Source organism: Thunnus albacares, chromosome 7 (assembly GCF_914725855.1).
Source record: "Thunnus albacares chromosome 7, fThuAlb1.1, whole genome shotgun sequence".
Lineage (NCBI taxonomy): Eukaryota > Metazoa > Chordata > Actinopteri > Scombriformes > Scombridae > Thunnus > Thunnus albacares.
Genome location: NC_058112.1, coordinates 12,603,985 through 12,623,814, shown reverse-complemented (window position 1 = coordinate 12,623,814; position 19,830 = coordinate 12,603,985). Strand labels below are relative to the sequence as shown.

Genomic DNA, 19,830 nt, shown 5'->3' with positions numbered 1-19,830 from the left:
GAATTTAAGTGAAATCAGAAGGGACAGGCAGGGAACAGGTCAACAGGCCCGACTCCATCCCGTGACTGTGGGCACACACACACACACGGACAAACTGTTTCCACCTTATTTTACTCACAGTCCCATCTTCATAGCAACTTTCTACCAACAGGTTGGCTGCAGCCTATTTCTGTTTTCTAAGAGGAACAATGCTGAGCAGCACAGTGTGACACTAATGGTACCGCTCTTTCTCCAGCTGGCGTACTCAAAATTACCTATCAACTTCCACATTAGGCTATTCACATGCATGTTTTTTTAATAGTGGGGACAAAGTTATAGGCTGACAACACAACTACAGTAAAGATATAATCTATATTTTCTAAAATACGTTCATTGCATATAAAAATCCTAAGAATTAGCCATGCTCTTTTGTTTTTTGACGATTATCTGATGATTGATGCAACATTAGCACTCATAAAGCTGGTTCATGTGGTCTAACGCATTTTACAGGGGTGGTTGTCAGCCTGTGAGTAATTATAGTGGGTGGATTGTCAACCAATCAGCAGATGGTGTTCATTACAAATACTCTGATGAGTAGTCTTTAAATTCAACGATCAGAAAAAAAATGTTTGTAAAAATGGGCGAGGCAAAGAAATAAAAGGAGTCTGTATTTTCAGTGTCTGTTGATTATGGATGGTACAACAATTAAGTGTCAATTAAACACTCCGTCTTGCCGTGACTCATGACAAGACTCAGACATTCCCTTCATTTGGGAAAACCCACAGGGGACACAAGAGTACTGTGGCTTTAGATTTAGAGGCGCTGATCTTCATCCCAGCTGTTTTACACCTGCCTACAAACACAAACCCTGCTGTGCACTGGAGGTCAAGAAGCCTGAAGCTAATCATCTGCAAAAAGCAGCGATGCAGACGTCCCTTTTTCAAGCTGATTCATTTGATTCAATATCAGCAGAGGGCTGAATAGGGACTTGACAATATACTTGCACAGTGGAAGTTATTTCCTCCTATCCCATATTAATCTTGCCACCCCTAAAATCATCCTATGACCCTCGGGCTGGTCCTATTCAGTTTGAGATCCACTACTCCGCAGGTTAGTATTATCTCACAAAACAATCTGCAAAAAATAGCCAACAGCTCCGTATTCTAAATTCATTCAGCTGTTTTACCCTTCATCCTGAGCAAGCCTTCAACAATTTATTTTAGCTATTTTTGTGAGTAGAGAACTATTTACATCAAAGTCTCAAAGTTACTTTTATTACAGTTTACAACAGTGATGTTAGCACTTATTTCTGTCTTAGCTTTAGTGTGCTATACTAATCAAAATCCCTATGAATGCTGTAGTGTATAATGTTATCACTATGCACTATGCACTCTGGCATCTACCCAGGGTAGTAAACTAAATTACAGCAAGGCTTTCCAGCGTAAATTCCCAACAGAACAGCGAGACAATACAGTCTACCAGTGTTAGGCGGCAGGTTATTATACTGAAATCAAACATCTATCACTTTCTCAGCAATATACTGTACACTTGAACACAATCATCTGCCTTGTAATGCATCGTCTCAGCGCCAGTAAATTACCCTACTTCAGCCGTGGCAGGCAGGTCTCATTCTCAGAAAAGCATTTACCAAGTGAAAAGGGCCCAATTACCTCTCTACAGTGTGAATGTGACAGGATAGCTGATGAGCTACAGCAAGAGAAGGTGACAAAGCCAGCAGTATCCAACACATGGACAGCAATGACAAGACTGAGCCTCCGTCATTGATTTCTTTTTAAAAAAAGGTAATGGAGAGGGCTACCTGAGGATTAACAATCCTGTATCTGCTTGTCAATAGACAAAGTCACATTCTGGCTCCGGGGCTTGCCGCAGATTCTCTGGATATTCTTGCAGATGGAACATGCCACCAGCAGGTTGGGCCTACTCATAAAATGACACTAAAAGCAGCCTGCTTTACAAGTTTTTCCTTTCCAGAACAATGACTTACAGTAAACAAAAGTGTTCCACTTCATTAACTAAACTGCACTTACCTGCCTATCCATTTCACTTTAATATCTAACTGATATGAAAAATCCAAACAGAGCCTGTGGAGTTATATTTACAATTTATGAATATGAATTAAATATGTGATTCAATACTTGGTAACAGTGTCACAAGACAATAATGTACTAGATGTGTTGTTCCTCTACTGCTGGTTAGATCAGATGAAGATGAAACACTGCTGACATAAATTGTGAGCATAATGAATTCAAAGAGCAAAACTGACAACTGTATTAAGGCACAATCTAAGTATCCTACTCTCTCAGCTTGATCTATAGTGGATCTAGACTACCCCAGTGTTCCTGTGAGTCGATATATTAGCATAAGGGGTAAGAAGAGGGTGGTGTGGCAATGATTTAGTGTCTGTGAGATGAAGATTGTGTGTTTTTGTGTGTGTGTGTGTGTGTGTGTGTGTGTGTGTGTGAGTGTGGGTGTGTGTGATTCTCAGCTGGTAGACAAGGCTTTGTGTTCTCTCGTGTTGAGCAGCTGGCCAGATGAGTCACCACGGAGGGATTTCATAGTGTCGAGGGGAGAAAGGTCAAGCAACTTACTTTACTGTCAACTTTTTGTCCCCTTTCTCATTTCGTTTCCAGCACTATGACTATGATATCCTAGGAAAATACTTAATAAGCATACAAATTTACATTTCGACTGTAGCACTAAGCCTAAATTGGAATCAGATATACATGACAAATCAAAAATAATTTGATTATATAAATATAATTTATCATCAAGATAAATTGCATTAATAATGAGTTTAAATGGACTGAGGGAAATGGTGGTGAGTTTGATCATAACAAAAAATACTGCAGAATAGCATATTATCTCAGCCTTAATCTCAATCAGTTCCTAATACAAACATTATCTGATATAAGCCGTCAAGGATTACTCAACCAGCTCATCTGTCAGGGAAGACCACGCACTGACTGCAAAAACATTAAGGCTGCCAATTTTCAAAACCTAAATAAAATATGTATGAAATACTTATTGCTAAGACATGAGGCGGCCGCAACAACCATTTACATAGCTGAACTATTCACTTGTGGTTAATCAGTGAAGCGGGAAAGGTAAAGAAAACGGAAGAAAACATTATAAAAAAAACAAGGAAGTAAGAGTGAAGAGGTACAAAAAACAACAGAAGTGGGAGAAGTACAAACAATAGACAAATAATAGACCCACAGGGACAAACAAAAAAACATACTTGAAAATAACTGTCAATGGTTTATCAATAGTTGTAACGTGAAAAAAACCCAATGTGGATGTATTGAAACATCACTAAAATTAAATATCTCAACTGGTCAGCCTCAAAAATATTAGTTATTTTGTTTTTTGTTTGTTTGTTTGTTTTGCCTTGGATTTTATTACGCTATTGTTTTGCATTATGATGTAATGTTTACAGGAAGAGCAGCTGCTACCTTGGTAGCGGCTAATGGGGATCCTAATAAATAAATAAAATAAAATCCTGAGAGAATATGCTGTTGAAACAATACTCAGCTGTACAAAAATACCAAACTCTGCACTGACTCAATGCAAAATGCAAAGATTACTTACTTTAACAAGTAGCCTAGACCAGTGGTTTTCAAAGTGGGGTGCGTGGACCCCCACGGGTCCTTGATGGGGTTCCAGGGGATCCCCAGCAAAAACGGGAATAATTTGTTTTCCCTATAATTCCATGTATGACTATTTTGGTCATGGGTTTCATACACTTCCTGTAATAAAACATTTAAAAGCAATTTTATCGGATGGGGGTCTAATTTGTGTCCGTTTAATTGTCCTTTGACGTGATTATGCTAATGAGAATTATTTGCGATGTTTGTTGTTGTTGACATTATATTGTGATCAAGCGATATTGCCATTCTCATTTAAAACTAGCTTAATTTTAGCTTCATATTAGTGTTTTTAAAAGCTAACCGTCAACCTACTGAGGTTTCAGTTAAAAACTGGCACGACTTTAATTCAACTTTAAACAGACTTTGATGTGACTAAGCTAATTCAGTCAATTGTCGGTTACTATTTGACAATATTGGCATTATCACTAGCGTTATATGTACCCAAAACAATATAACTTACTAACAGCAAGTTCCTCTATCTGACTTAGTCATAAATTATTCAAGTTACACAGAAGAAGCTCATTAAAAAAGTTTCGTGTCGCAGTTTATCGTCAGCCTGTCAGCATCACCCTGCAGGTGCAGCACCGAGCTGTCGCATCCTTCACCAAATGCTCAAAAACATTTTAATTTCACGATAGTCTTGTAGATAATGAAACACACGGTGAAAACAACTTACAAGTGGTGTAGTGGTCGGGCTTGATACGACGGACAGTCAAGTGCTTCTGATCCCCGTCGTCAAGAGTCCGCTGATGTCAGCCATCCAGGAAGTAGAAATAGTAAAACTTCCGGTCAACAGTTTCCAATTAAAGACTTACTGGAGATTAAAAAGACTTAAAGTGGAAAATGAACAATAAACCTACAGTATACCTAAAGAGAAATGTTCAGTACTGAAATAATATTGAATAAATACTGAATAAGAATGTCAAACTCATATGTACCCATATGTGTGTGTATACAAAATGCCACAGAAAAGAACTACTGTAGCTACATATGATCTTCCTGACTGCCAGTTCTGAGGAACTGCTGGGATAATAGCTAATTCCATGGCAACAGCTGCATACACTAACATTTTGGAGGAATGGTGACTTGGGAATTAGGTCCTTATCTATAATAATTAAATGCTCTTTAACCTGTGTCAACACATGCCTTTCGGAAGTCCCCCACACACAGCATGTTGGAGGCAGTAATGTGATTCCAAACTATGAGAGCAGTAAAGCTTTCATATTACAGTTAACCTGCGGGTGCAGCAGACAGTTGGCTACACTGTTGAATTATCTAGTGAGCATGTAACAAATCACAATTTTAAATGGGTTACTCCTCTTTGAAACGTACCCCTCTTACACTCTCCAGACTTAAACAGATATTATCTAACACTGAGACATCATTCTCAGATACCAGAGGTATTTATTTCTGGCAAAATGTTGCACTGATGCATGAAATGTTCTCTTCAGAATGTATAACATGTCAGAGCATGTGTTTCAGCTCAGTGATGAGGTTCAAGTGTTGGAGGTGGAAGGTTGTTTCTGTTTCTGTAATAATCTTTTCATCACATGAAACTGTCTTTGATAAAGGTTTAAACTGTTGGCTACTCAAAAGCAAGAGAAAACATCCATGTGTTAACTGATGAGATTTGTTGGCCAAAACATTTCAATAATAAAGTGTAGCCTATTGCGCTATAGCACTATTGAGATGCTTTGCCCAGATACATTTAAGTAAATTATTCTTAATTAATACTGCCTCAAATGTTTCACTTTTATCTTTCTGGGCCAAACATTCCCTAAACTATTGAGTCATGTTTATGTAGTGGCACGTAGCTTTACCAACGTGTGCAAAAACTAAAGTTTGTGTTCATCACATAAATTACATTTACTGCTCTACCATGAGACATTCTGGAGAAGACACATCTGAAAAAGAATCACTGAGCAGAAAACTACAACAGCTGCTATTTGCTTTGTTCTTTTGGAATAGATTATTAAGCACACTGTTAAGCCCTCATAAGCTTGCCAAGATACTGTAAAATTGATGCATGCAATATTAGTAGGCCAGAAAACAGGTTTCTATCCCAGTCCCACAACATTTCTTCTCTTCCTCTCTGACAACAGGTAATCCCTAGTGCCTCTTGCTTCACATAGTTACTGAACACATGACCTTGAAACAGGATGAGTGGAAAATGAAGTATTAGCTCTGGTGTATCCATTCAGCTTAGCATAACTATGAGTCAGAGGGCTATCTTAACATATCATTGCTGATATAATTACTCCCTACTATTTATCTTGCTGATATAATCTCTCCATACAATGTGCAGTGGTTGTTTTGTATTTTTTAAAAATCACAAAAACACAAAAGTTCATTCAGTTGTATAGTGGTTTTAGTTAAGAACTCTATTGGCTCCTATGTCTAAAAATGGACTGTTTGTGAGTAATTTTATACCCTCTGTATACCATTATGGACAACATGTCTGCATTTGGTTGTCAAAGTGTCAAAGGAAAATGAGTTATGCAGTCTAAATATCTTGCAGTGAATGGAATGTTCTTCCAGCAGGATCTTGTGGTCTTGCATACAGTACTATACAAACAGCTCCTCCTGGGCTTGCCTGAACTCATATTGTAGGTATTTCCAGCTTCCGCGTGATAGGAAAAGTGACCCGTCTCAAGTCAAAACACGGAGGTTTCCTACGGCGATAAAACAAAAATATGCATTCTCTTTCCATAACAGAAAATGTTGGTGTGTGGCTTGTCATTAAGTGTCTCCCTGTAATTTATTTACATTCATGTTGTTGGATGCAGCTACAGTCTGAGCGCATAGTACTATTGCCTGCAGGAAGATAATTATATGAAATCTTTTGGACAATTCTTTGATCATATCTGATCATATCAAGCACGCCTGCTATTTCTACTTAGGTTTACAGCATGTGTTGACAAAGTTTTCTCTACTTCAGCGAGTCAGAGATGTATGCATTTTCTTAACCCTTGTATGTGTGTGAAAGGGATTCATGTAGTTTTTTTATACTCTGTTATCTGTTATATTCGCCTTTATAGCATCTTTTTTTATAATCAACTCTAGGGAACAGGTTTTACAAAGCAAATTTATGAAGCAGAAGCACTGCAGGGCTATAATTGTCTTTTTAATTTGATTTTTGGTTTAAAAAAGACCATCTCTACGGGCCCTGGCTTTTCCACAGCGATGTTTTATTGGATGAAAGACTGTAGAGGCAAGCTTCCTAAAATAATGTATTTCCTAACTCAAAATCATTACTGAAAAATCATTACTGTACTGAAAATGTTGTTTCACTACATATCAGACTTATTGGAGTTTGTTTTTTTTAGAATTTCAGCTGTTCTCACAATATTTACTGTCTGAAAGGCATAGATAGAAAGCAGGCCCTCTTGGTTTGTCACGGCATCTGGTAATGACTGGAGAGAGGAGGAAAGCTTCTCACAGGCCAGATTAGGTCCCCAGTCCTGACCAGCTGTGAGAATGATCCCTTTCACAGAAATTACAAGACTATTCAGAGAGACTATGTGGACACTATCCCATTTTCCCACCATAAAAGACCCCTACTTTCATTCCATTCTCCTCCATCTGTGTCTTCAGATGTAATAGTACCAGTGAGATGGGAGTGTGTCTGAAAACACCTGACAGGGAGCGAGAGAGTCAAGCAATCCCACAAATGAACCAGCTGTGTGAGAAGATGATCAAAGTAGGTGCAGTTACATGATGGAAGGACTCAGTGGAAACTGAAGATAAGAAATGCATTAACATGTTACATAAGAGCTGTCTCATGATTGAGCGGCTACGCACATGTTCACGCACACCAAACATTCCTGTGTCTCCCATGTGTACATGTCTTAATACAAAACTGTGGTGAAGAGTATCATTCAGTTCTCTCAAGGTTTAATCACAGCCATTATTTACATCATGGTTCTGTTGACAGAACTGAAGCATGAATGACAGGAAAATGGGAAGTGCTTTCTCATGTGTGTCTGTGCGTGTGTGCTCAGGTATTCATGCAAAAAGACTGGGCAAGTTTGGAAATGTTAGGTTAAAATCCATGTTAAAATCAGTGTTCAAAACAGACCACTAGTCTCAAGACTATATACCCTTAAGAAGTACTTAGGTATTAGATGTGGCTCTCTCTGGTCCTCAGCCACCCAGACACTGCAAGTGTCTTAGGACAGAAAAATCAATCTGATGTTGTCCTTTAAACTGCAATGGATGAGTAATTCCCCAATGCTCTCAGAAAACAATAGGATATGTCACAGTTAGAACATATAAACGCTAGATGGATTTGATTTGTTTCAGTCCATTACCCATGCTGTGTGGCAGTATGAAACTCTTTCTCCTGTAGCAGTGTGCAAGGCCAAAGCTTGTATGCTTTATATATTTATATTGTAAATCACACTCACTTTGATGTAAATGCTGCCTTGGATGTGTCCAAACAGGCAAGAAAAGGAATGAGTCTTGACTTTCAAGGTGGTGGGTTTAAAAGATTGTTTGAAGTGATGGATTCAGTTTTTGAGTCAATGTTTACAGATAGTGCCCTCTAATGGCAAAGTCAGATTATTACACAATGAATATCAGGACAGTCACCAGCAGGAAACCTTGGGTAAACCTTACTGTTTCATACTATTTACTATCCAGCCCAGCTTTCATAAAAAAATCTGCTTTTTTAATTGTGTAAACACAAGGTAGCATTTGAGTTATAATAATTCAATATTTCAACCTGAGGAATACAAATATGAGGTATTAATTACACCTCCCTTTAATTTCCATCCAGCTAAAACATCCAACAGAAAACAAGCAACTTATTAATATTAAAAGGTGTATGTCAGTATAGTGATTTTGCATCAGTTACACTGTTACTCATGTTAAGACACAATGAGTCCACTGGATGTCATAGTATGTTTTGGCAGTTCTGCGTATGAATCCAAGCCTCAACAATACTGAGAAAGCCTTCAGTATCATCTGGATCTTCTTTTTAAGAAAGAGAACAGTTTGGTAAACCAAAAGTAATCTCAACAGACCTCAGCGTGGTGTGGGAATGATCCCCTCAATGGCTTCCATGCTACCACTCTTTTTCTAAGGGTATAATATAGTCACACTACTGATCACTGGTCAGCCAGCCCAACACGAGCCCGTTTTGGTGTCAGTCTAGGTGTGAACTCTCTCTGCAGGGTTGAAATATGGGGTGCTGGTGATGTTTCTGTAGAACTGCCCTGGCCGTGTGAGGGCGAGTAATCACTGGTCTGTCCAGGAGTTTGGACATCTGATGCTTGTTGCCGTTCTTTACACTGAGTACGTCCATCTCCACACTGAAAGACAGGGAGCCTTTCTTTAGAATGACTTTGCATAAATATTGAGGTCACCTCAAACTGTTACACATGGCTAATTACCAGCTATTCAGGCACAAATAACTGAAAAATTAAATTATAAATGATTATTTCCTCTATTTGTCACATTTTGTAAACACTGACTTTATAAAATAGTATTGATTTCTCTAGTTCAGTTCCAAGTTCATATCAAATAATTTGGTAATGTTCTGAAAAGCATTGCATTTTCAAATTAAGATCCTCAATTCTAACAACATATGTTATAAGGGAGCCTTAAATAGCAAAAACAGAATTAAATCTAATATGTTTTAACAGTAAAAATACATATACAATGGTATATAAAAGTAACATTTATTAATGCCATACCATGAATCCATGTGCCTTCCACCCTCCATGGTTGTAGGTGGGTGAGGTATGTGTGCAGGTGATGGTAGCAGAGGCACTTTGGTCCTGGTCACCTGCTGGATGCTCTTGAAGTTCAGGTCTGTGTCTGCTGTACTCGTATAGGTCCCAGGGGGGCGCCCTACACTGCTAGAGTGAGGCAAGCGTTCTGAACAGGCCTGGCTGAGTCGAAGTCTACGTGCACGGATTCCAGGTAGCTTCCGATGACTAGAAGCTGCTGTGGCACTGAGAGGGGGAGAAGGGGACAGCGTGGTGTCTGGAGACAGGGACAGTCGAGACACATCAGGGGATGAGGCTTCTCTGTTAAGCAGGTCTGAAAACAAAAACAAAATCATCAATCTGAAGACATTAGTTATATTTAAAATAAGTTCCTAATTTCAGCAAATCTGTATTTCCCATTAGGCATTACACTTTATGTCTTTATTTTTAACTTAGATTGACACATTATCATTAGATTTATTAATTTGCTAATGTTTTTTATTCATTTTATAAGCAAAATGTTAATTCAGTAAGTATTCACCTGGTGAAAAAGACCGGAAGGATGAATCTGGTGAGGCAGTATCTAGCTTGTCATTGTGCTTCTCCTCACTGTTTTCTTCATCACTACTGTCATTCCTCATACCACCAAAACCTTCCTCTTCATAATCATCTTCCTCATTCTCTTCCTCTTCCTCATCACTATGCTGAATAGCCAGTACTTGTGGTAATCTTTCTCTCTTTATTTCCTGGAGGCGCCTGGAAAACAATGTAGGTAAACATTTGTGCAGAGGAAGCCAGGTTGACAGTTAAAGCCGGACACACACAAGAAGACTTCTAAGTTATAATTGGTTGTTAAGAGATGCTGTTTCGCACATTTAAAGGTCCAATCCTTGATAGGCATACAGTACTTTTCTACCCCAGCCCCATTACTAGTTAATAGTAGTTCAGTTATAATCCTTGTAGCAGATTGTACGCAGACAGAAGTTAAAATACCAATTTAGCATCCAGCTTAAGAAAAGGAGAGAGAGGTGTGTACATAGTTAGTACCTGCTGTGCTGCTCCCTCCAAGCTCTAAGCTCAGCAAACAAATCACTGCGCTCTTTCACATTAGGCTCCTCAAGGTCATATGTGTGTTCTGGCACATGGATGGGCAGGTCACAGGGGGTGAAAGTAGACCTTGTGGGTGCCGTCTGTGAGACAGAAATGAGGGAGAATGAGTAAGAGGCACAGGAGAGGAAGCTAGGAAACATAACGGAAGAATAGAGCCCTATCAATTATGGATGGATAGGTGGGTAGTGGTCAGACAGAGAGGGAGCGCAAACACAAGAGGGGCAGACTGTACAGAAGAGGTAAGAGGAAGACAGCAGAGGCGTGTATATGCTAGTATGACAGATCACATGGCATTGGAAGTGAGAGTCCCATCTGTCAAGTCCCACTGACACTGCTGCACCCTTCACACATCTCCATCCCCTGTGTTCTCCCACCAACATGCCTGTCCTCTCAGGTTTCTGTCCTCCCGCTAATAATTAGCTCCCTCTGTTTATACTGACATGGCATTAAAGAGATGAGCTGGTAGTGCCAGACAGCCATAATGGCCTGTCAAATCCCATAAAGCTTGTTGTTCCTTTCAGGCGACACTAAATGCTGTTCTGTAAGGGAAACCGCATGCAAGAAATTATAGATTGACGTGGATTAATTTGATAACTGATAAGCAGAGACCTGTTTTGCCGTTTTGTTTTAGAACAAAATGTTCTTTCACTTAATTGAAGAAATTTTGTTTCTTCAAACAAACACCACCTACCCTCAACTTTTCACGCCTTGCTCGAATACCCTTGACAGGATTTCCACAGAACAGGATCTTGCCAGCTCCTACAAAAATCAACATTAGAGAGAAGGATTTCAGTGAGTCTAAGTTACATGACACATGAAAGTCCACTTGGTGGCACTGTTGAGTAAATATTGCAGTTCAGAATGTTTTTCTGCACAGGAGGGTGACACTAATCAGAAAAAAAGGAACTGGCATTACAACTAACTACGAAACTAAGAACGAAAGCAGCAACAGTGACAAGTTCATAACACTGAAGAAGCTAAGACGTTGGGGCTGGATGTAGAAGATCTCACTGTGGAAACATCAGTGTGAAGAACAGCCACTGGAGTGCCTAACCATGCGTCAGGATGCTGGTGTCTGCTTCCACTGCTGCTAAGTCTGACTCTGCAGAGCCAGGTCTGGATCCAGAGGGGGAGAGAACTCCAGGCCTGGTCGCTGACATAGGTCTTGATCCAGTGAGGGGTCTGGAGCCTGATGATGAGAGGGGCCAGATGCTAGAAGCAGGGCGCCTGGCAGAACTGGGTCTGCTATAAGGACATGCACTGTCTGCTGTCTCCCCTACCAAGACAAAAATTAGTGGCCCATGAAATACACAGCTGTAATTAACTGGTCCACATTGACACACTCAAAACAACATACACACACCTTCTTCAGTAGCAGCCTGAGAGGAGTTGCAGTCTCGGATGGAGTTTCGCAGAATGGCCCAGTCTTCTCCCATGTTGGTGCTGCAGACCAGCCCATCATCCTCCACCCTTACATCGTCTAGGTAACGCAGCTGAGGGACCAACTCCCTCACTGCAGCCCGATAACTATAGTCAGTCATCTGGGTAGAAGACGGAAATGAAAGAGAGAGCAAAAGAGAAATGGAGAGGACACGTTTGACATGTGGTATCAGTTAATATCCAAACAATAATGATATAAAAGACTCAGATCTGCGCTTCACATCAACTAATCCAATCAATGATGTGCTTGGTACTCCAGTTGTCTCCAAAAGATGGAATAAATGCACTTCTAATCTAAATTATATTCCATTATAGCTATACTGTACTATAGCTTTACTGATTAATGCAAAGGTGGAACACTACTTAATGTGTAAAGAGCTTATTAGCAAGGCAATCAACAGCATCACATTAGGATAATACATTTTAGTTAACCTTCATGCTCTCCTTTTGCACTTAGTCTTGACGGTGATGACGCCTTAATGACACCTTAATCTTTGAAACTTAAAATATGAACAAGCGGGCAGAAGACATAAAGCTAAGCAGGTTAATAACTAGTGCTACTAAAGTCCATAATAGGCACTTTGCACTGAGGTTTGGTCTTTTATACGCACAGAGAGGAAGAGCAGAGTGAGTCCAGCAAATCACTGAGCTACTGAGCGATCAAATTAGAGCTGGGCAATCCTGCCCTTCACCAAACCACACAGATGCAGTGAATGAGAAAAGAAAGTGAAGAGCTGGCAAAGAGGAAATGAAAGAGAAAAGATGAGGAGAATGAGGGCTGGGTGAGAGGAAGTGAGCGGATGTGTGCATTCGTGTGTGTGTGTATGTGATGGAGGGAGAGCAAGAGGAGTGATAGTTTGGCAAGAGAATTGGCAAGAGAGCAAACCCAAGAACCCCTCAGTCACTACAAAGCGCAGGCCTAATGCATATTCAGCTCAGCATCTCCCCTCATTGCCCTAGTTTCCTAATTAATGCTCTGCTGGTGGGTGTAAATAAACACATTCACAGTGGCCCAAAAACTCACAGCACACTGTGTCTCAAATCAGCGGAAGGTGGAAATGCAGCTTCTACCAAGTAAATGCAGTCATTGAAGAGTTGCCGCATGCACTGGATATTAACATCATTTAATCAATGAATTATGTATTAGCCAGTTTTAAAATCAAAATTGGCACTTTAATGTAATAATAAAACTTTGTGTCTGTCTCATGATGTCTCCACAGAAGAGCGTGCCAGTTATCTGGCTGGCATGTTTGATTATTTTGATGTCTCCTGTTCTCCCACTGTGCTATCTGATGTGTTGAGAAGCTAGATACCGAGCGGTGAGATCACACAGATACTCAGGACACGCTCAGGACACACTAATTACATTTTAGTCATTATCTGGCAAAGCCATGAGGGCTGACAGGGTGCTAGCAGAGGACAGAAAACTCACTGTTAAATGATACGTGTATCAGACCCACCAGTTTCATTTGCAAGTTAGTTTTTACAACATCAACTGAATACAACACTTCCTTTTCAGCAACTCTGCCAAGATTCTTGCTCAAGCTTTATTCAGCTCCAACCGTTCTCTGTTTTGTTATTTCTATTGCCAGGTTGCTGTGGCTCTGACTCTTGCAACACTTGGTATTGGTTGCTTTAAGTGGTGTGGATCTAGGATTGGAAGTGTATTCTGCTGTTGTGCTCACAGTATGTTCATCTGGATACGAGCATCTGGGAAATGCATAAGGAACACACAGAGAACAGATAAACACACCCATATCTCCATCAGATGTTCACCTTGTATTATCATCCCAGCATGATGACACAATTGCTGATTGAGATAATTGTTTGTCTCGAGTACAGCGCAGGCAGATACATGACTTCTGCAGCTAATTCTGGCTCTCCCTGATGTCTCCAATTCCTCTACACTCTCTTTGGAACAATGCTTATTTATCAAATATCTGTGCCTGCTGAATCACAGAGGACAAACAAGGACAGACAGATAGGTCTGCTGAAAAAATTTTGAGTGAAACCTGATCTGTGATGCCTCATTCAAGCGTCATCGCTTTTCGCAGGTGGTGATAAATGTATTTTATTCAGTTTTATGCTAACAATAACATAAGCACAACATTCACCTACCTGGGTTGCAGTGGGGTTTGGGCGCATACACACAGGGTTTCCACCCAAGGTGAGGGTCTGGAGTTTGTTACACAACCCCAGATACTGAACCTGGACCAGGTCGTCAACATCATTTCCCTCCAGATCTAACAGCTGCAGGTTCTCCAGCATGCCAACCTGGCTCAGGTCTGACACACCGTTATAGGCCAAGTACAACTCCTGAAACATACAGCGTAGTACAGATTGGAAGACAAACATGAAGAGATGGAGGAGAAGAAAATCTGGTTTACTGAAAATTCATTAAACAAACAGATATGTAGTCTAACATAGACCAATACTGTGGATACAGAATGGGAACATGTTAGACACACACAGTTACCTGAAAGTGAATCAGAGAGACAGATATTGTATCCTCCCATCTAATAGCAACTGGGATCTTAACAAGCTCATAAGAACTCTGATCTCTAATGAACATCTATTATGTCATTACTGTCATATAGCTATATATCAGATGTGGGAAAGCATGTGCTATGAGAGGATATAACTCGGGTTACTGTTAGAATTGTATAAACCTTTGTAGACATTTTCTCCAGTGGAACATGCAGAAAATTACACATTTACACATTTGAGGATTGATTTGAGAAATGTATATATGAGAACACCTCGAATTTCTTTCTTTTGATCAATATACATATAATATTTCTAATTTAATTTTTTCAACCCCAAACAGAGCCATCTGTAACCTATAAACTCTACCTTGAGAGAGGAGAGAGTAGAAATCCCATCTAGGTCTTGTAGGCAGCACCGAGACATCCACAGCACCTGCAGGTGGGAGAGGGTGGTTCCCAGGTCTCTAAGGAGACAAAAAAGCACAAACTTGATTTTGAGGTGGGGAAGGGCCTTACACAGTACCATGAATCATGGGAAAGGCTATCCAGCCCCTTAGCCACTGACGCTAGATTCTCCTTCTTCTTCCTCAATATGCAGGCCTCTCCTCTGCCTCCCACTTGTCTCTACAGCACACCCCTCCACTGACCCCACCAGCAGAGTCTCAATGAGTGTATCTCCAACCCTGTAACACCCTCTGCTCCCACAGCCCAGAGCAGGAAATGCTATCAGAGGCAGTGCACGTCCGGCTGACTCTGCTCTGCTGCTCTCAGGGTGGAGCAGACAGTTCATTCTGTTTGTACTCTCTTATCCCTCAGCTGTCTCTCGGGTAACAATTCTCCACCTGTCCTAGTATAAGGACAATTTACCATGTGTGTGTGTTTGGTGTGTGTGTCCCATCCTGGAGGTTTATTGCTTTTCTTCTATCCAATTTTGATGACACAGCTGCAATCAAAGGACAAGAGAGACTGTGCACATTTCCTGTCTTCTTCTGGGACTATCCAAATGGACAAATTTGAAAGCTGAGACGGCATAAACCCCTCTGTGTCCTATTGTGACACAGGTGGGTGAACCTGTTCTCTACATGTATCTTCCTCAAGACTGAACTGAACCACAGATCTGTTGGTGTCTGGTTTACAAGCAGCAACATGCACCTTCTGTACCGAAACATTCTACTACAAGTCCCAGTTGGAAAACCTTGGCAGAGGCAGAGCAGAGCTCAACACCTGCACTGCAAACACATCACACTTTTGCATCAGGTAAACTTCTTGTAGTGACTTCTGACCCATTATTCTGCTTCTAAACGCTGTCTTTTTACAGCTTCAAAGGCCTCTAACTAATGAGTGCCTTCTTGCACACATGTGACCAGTGCAAAGCATGTGTAATCCCTATGGGTCCACCATTACTTATGGAAAGACCTGAACTAGCTTTGTCTCTAAACATGAACAAAATATGAAATGGGGTGGATATTACTTTTGGTTTCAGGATTTGTAATATTTCATGAGGTAATATTGACATAATATGAGTGTGTCTTGGGTGTGTGTGTTTGTGTGTGTATGGGTATGACTTAAGTCACTTTCAGGAACACAAACCAGACTTAAGACCAGTTGATTGGGGATGGCTTGCGCAATTGTGGACAAAAGCTGCGTCCCCTATTTGGGGGGCTAGGTTAAGGTTAGGGTAATGGTTAGGGTTAGGCAAGTACTGGTTATGGTTGGGGTTAGGGTAAGTCTCCAGGAAATGAATATAAGTCTATGGTAATACCCCAAAAGTGACTCAAGTAAACATGTGTGTGTGTGTGTGTGTGTGTGCAAACGCGAACATGCGCTTCTATGAACAGGTTGTTTTTCAAGATGACAAACCAGGGAGAAAAAAAACAAGATGACATTTATGTTATGTAACTTTGCACTTACCTTACTGACATGATCATGCTGTTGTTCATTCTGAGCTGCACCAGCTTGGGCAAGTAGGCACCTACAAAATGATCAGATAAGCCATTTCTCTCTATTTCATGTCACAGTAGGGTGGTTACTTTATTGGGTTTTAACCTGGCCACCTGGTTTAATTCCAAATGCACCTCATCACTTCAAATGGCCAAAAAGAAGAGTACTTCCTCATGTATAGACAATGCTTTGTCATGCCTGCACTTGTTGTGAAATCTAGGATTTTCTGAGGACAAAGGTAAGCGTAATGAAGATGTTCATCTATCATTATCGGCTCAGTCATCTTGCACTGAGGTTGGCACACCTGACAGGGAATCTTGTTCTGATACACTTTGTGCGTCATAGCAAGTGTTTTTATTTGGCTCTTATCTTGTTCTGGTTCATGGTTGTCTATGTTGTCATTATACCTACTTATTAAACATCATCACTACACAGAGTGTAAAAGTTTTTATGTAAGACTTTCAGCTTTTAAATCTGAATTTATATGGAATAGGAGTTTCTGCGTGTGTGTCCATATAAGGAACACTAGATATAAAAAATACAAATAGGAAAATATACTTTGCACCTGTGCAATATGTTTTGAGATAGTAAGCCATGATTTAAAAATTGATGCTTTGATGTACTGTTTATCTTACCAAAGTTACCCAGTGTGATTTCTTGTGTGTCTACGCAGACCTCCAGTGAGGTCACCTGAGAGAGGTCCGGAGTTCCACACATTGATTTCTGTAAGGGACAGAAATGAACTAAAGTAGATTACACCAGCTTATCTGTACTGTTAATACTGAACAAGATCTCATCAATTATCCAACAAATCCAACAAAATAGTTAAGTCATTTACAGTAATATTTATAACAAACATATAACTGTTAATCTCATGTAACAAATTATGTGAAGCCTGTGGTGTGACCTGTGGTGTGTAATGAATCTGTGTGCCTACCTCACCTTGAAACATGTGTTCAAGCAACACCAACTAGCTAATTCAGCTGACAAGTTCTTTAGTGTCTATGAAAGCTACAGCCTGCCAAAAATAACACCGCAGATGACCATGGATGGGAAATATTTTGTGCTGCATGCCTTTTGGCTCTCTGTAATGACAGCAGCGCACATGCACCTTGTATCATGATTGTTGTTTATGTTAGGTGCTTATGTTTAAAATCATTACTATTGGCTGATATATCATTAATGGATTTGATTTTTAAACTCCCAAATAACCAAATCCAGTGTCAGTCAGGCCATAATGTTGACATGAGTAATGTTGTTCTTCAACCCCCGTTCACACATAACTTGGAAGGAAGCTACATAAATGCTCCAACCAGTGCTGTAAAGTATACCAAAATAAAGACAAGTAATCTCAGATAATATAGTTAAATTACCTGCTAATTATGCATATAGACTAGCCACATGATTAATACAAAGACAAGGGAGAACAGGCTGTATCAGTGGGATGAAAACTAACTTTATCCTTAGGCACTTCTACAAACTGACCAGCTTCTCTGGAGAAAGGTGAAGCTCCACTTCTGTTTCAGAGTCCTCACAGGGTTTCATGGCAGGAGTTGGGTTGATGTGGCCTGATCCACTCAGCTCAGTCACCAGGACTCGTGCTGTACCAGGTCGGACCTCCTGGGGCACAGACCCATGATAGCAACTCATCCTTCACAACTACCTGAAATAAAAGATACAAATATCTTAACAAGGTCGACAGTCTTTTGCTAGAAAAGCGAAGATAAGATTTAACTTAACGCTAGCTAACCAAATACCACGGTAACAAACTAGCGTTTACTGCAATGTTAAACAAATTGTTGATTCTAACGATATGTGCCTCAAACAAAACATTAAGTACTTGTTTTATTTCAAATATATTTTACCTGTTGTAGGAAACTGCAGTCTAAAAAGATAGTGCAAACATTTTTCAGACTGAGAGCAATTTGACAAGCAAAAGTTTGCTTGACAACCACAGGCGACTTCCTGGATACGGCACTCAGAGACCCGTGGCTCCCTGGGATATGTAGTGTTCTTGCACTAGAGCAGTTAGCACTGACGGGAACGCTTTCAGGCTATAATAAACACAACACAAAGACTAACGCCTTACACGTCGTAATAAATACATTTTAAAACGGTATCTTGATTTTGAAATTAAAATGTTTTGTAACTTAATGGAGATCCCTGTAGTGTTCGTGGCATGTTTGATTGACCGGCGGCACACTCAGGAACTACACAGTTGAGGTTAACACTAATATGATAATTAATATTATATTATTATATAACACTCACTCTAATTATCTCATCAATGTTATGAAAGATGAATTTGGAAATGTCTGTCCCTACAACTAAAACCGTCACCCACCTACAGTGGTCTAGTGCTGCCTTCAAATGCTCGTTAAAACCTATGTTCCTTCTTCTTTGCTACCCATGTTCCTTAATGATGTGAGCTATTAAATCCATGTGGTAGAAACTGGAGCCTTTGTATACTGTCCTGTAATATCATATGTTTTAAAGATTTTCTTTTAAAAGACACACCAAGTTGCACAGAGTTATTTGATGCAATGGTGTAATGAAGAAGCGCAAATAAGCAGTAGCCATGTAGACATGTATGTTTTCTTTCAATGTAGCCTACTAAAAAGAAAACAGCTTTATGTCAAATAAAGATTTAAAATGGAAACATACTGCAGATGTTGGTTAATTATCTACAACTCACTCTAAGTAATAATAATAGTAGGCTATCTGGTCCTCAGGGCCTGGAGGACACTGAGGCAATATCCTATGTAATATTTCTGGTAATATGGGGGTTTAATGTAATGAGGGGTTTAAATTCTACAATTACACAAATATTATACATGTTGGGGTTTTTAAGGTTGATTCATACATATATTTTCAATTAAATACCTTGAAACTTGACTGTATTTATCTCTTTTTCAAGAGAGACCCGAGAACAAGAACAAATTTATAAGACAAGAACACAATCAGCAAACAGAAACAACACAACTACACAATCAATAAAGAATCAATAAAAACAATTACAAGAGTCATAAAACACATAAGATAATAAAGCTTTAAAATCTCCGAGAGGATTGAAAGACTCTGATTTGAGGACAGTTTGCAGTTCATGTCATTTGAACAGTGCATTGTACCTGGAACCAGTTCTACCAACATTAGTGCAAACATGAGGGATATCTTAAATTAAGTAATAATAATAATAATAATAATAATAATAATAATAATAATAATAATAGTAACACATTTAATTTGCACTGCGCTTTTCATTCATATTGAAACTAAAAGTGCTACAATATTAATAACATAGAACACACAGTGTAAAGAAAACAGTGATAAGAGTTAAGGTGAAAAAGCTTTCCTGAACAGAAAGGTATTTAGGTCTTTTTTTTTTCTTTTTTTTTTTTTTTTTAAAAAAAGAGACCAGGGTCTGTGCTGCCCTCAGACGGTTAGGAAGGCTGTTCCACAAGATTGGTGCAGCAGAACAGAAGGCTCGATCCCCCA

The 19,830-nt window shown here is 39.7% G+C and overlaps 2 protein-coding genes across 4 annotated transcripts in view; both read right to left on the bottom strand.

Moving 5' to 3' along the window:
* rassf7a (Ras association domain family member 7a) overlaps positions 1-4,404 on the bottom strand; it is a 35,551-nt gene extending 31,147 nt beyond the window's left edge. Inside the window, exon 1 of one of the 2 annotated variants that reach the window (XM_044356798.1) lies at positions 4,324-4,404. The gene's annotated coding sequence lies outside the window, so the exon portion shown is untranslated. The remainder of the gene's footprint in view (positions 1-4,323) is intronic. The other variant, XM_044356801.1, reaches the window with a different exon arrangement.
* A 3,750-nt stretch (positions 4,405-8,154) lies between these two features.
* On the bottom strand, positions 8,155-18,393 carry lrrc56 (leucine rich repeat containing 56). 2 transcript variants are annotated; one of them, XM_044357878.1, is made up of 13 exons: positions 18,201-18,393; positions 17,821-17,998; positions 16,971-17,058; positions 16,306-16,366; positions 14,762-14,858; positions 14,027-14,224; positions 11,832-12,009; positions 11,523-11,744; positions 11,160-11,227; positions 10,406-10,548; positions 9,900-10,114; positions 9,344-9,692; positions 8,155-8,959 (listed from the first exon to the last, which is right to left on the bottom strand). In XM_044357878.1, exons 2-13 carry the CDS (start codon positions 17,983-17,985, stop codon positions 8,794-8,796), a joined length of 1,950 nt encoding a protein of 649 aa, XP_044213813.1. In that variant the 5' UTR covers positions 17,986-17,998; positions 18,201-18,393; the 3' UTR covers positions 8,155-8,793. The 2 variants fall into 2 exon arrangements, with proteins under 2 accessions (XP_044213813.1, XP_044213814.1); XM_044357879.1 differs by lacking the exons at positions 17,821-17,998; positions 18,201-18,393 and adding an exon at positions 17,095-17,099.
* Between the last annotated feature and the right edge of the window lie 1,437 nt (positions 18,394-19,830).

What these genes read in the sequence shown, in the direction of transcription:
- lrrc56 (XM_044357878.1), bottom strand. Translation starts at nt 17,985, where the DNA reads ATGAGTTGCTATCATGGGTCTGTGCCCCAGGAGGTCCGACCTGGTACA. An exon ending in CTACTCTCTCCTCTCTCAAG is followed by an intron (nt 14,225 to 14,761) that starts GTAGAGTTTATA and finishes TGTATGTTTCAG; the next exon opens with GAGTTGTACTTGGCCTATAA. An exon ending in TGGAGGGAGCAGCACAGCAG is followed by an intron (nt 10,115 to 10,405) that starts GTACTAACTATG and finishes ATTGTTTTCCAG; the next exon opens with GCGCCTCCAGGAAATAAAGA.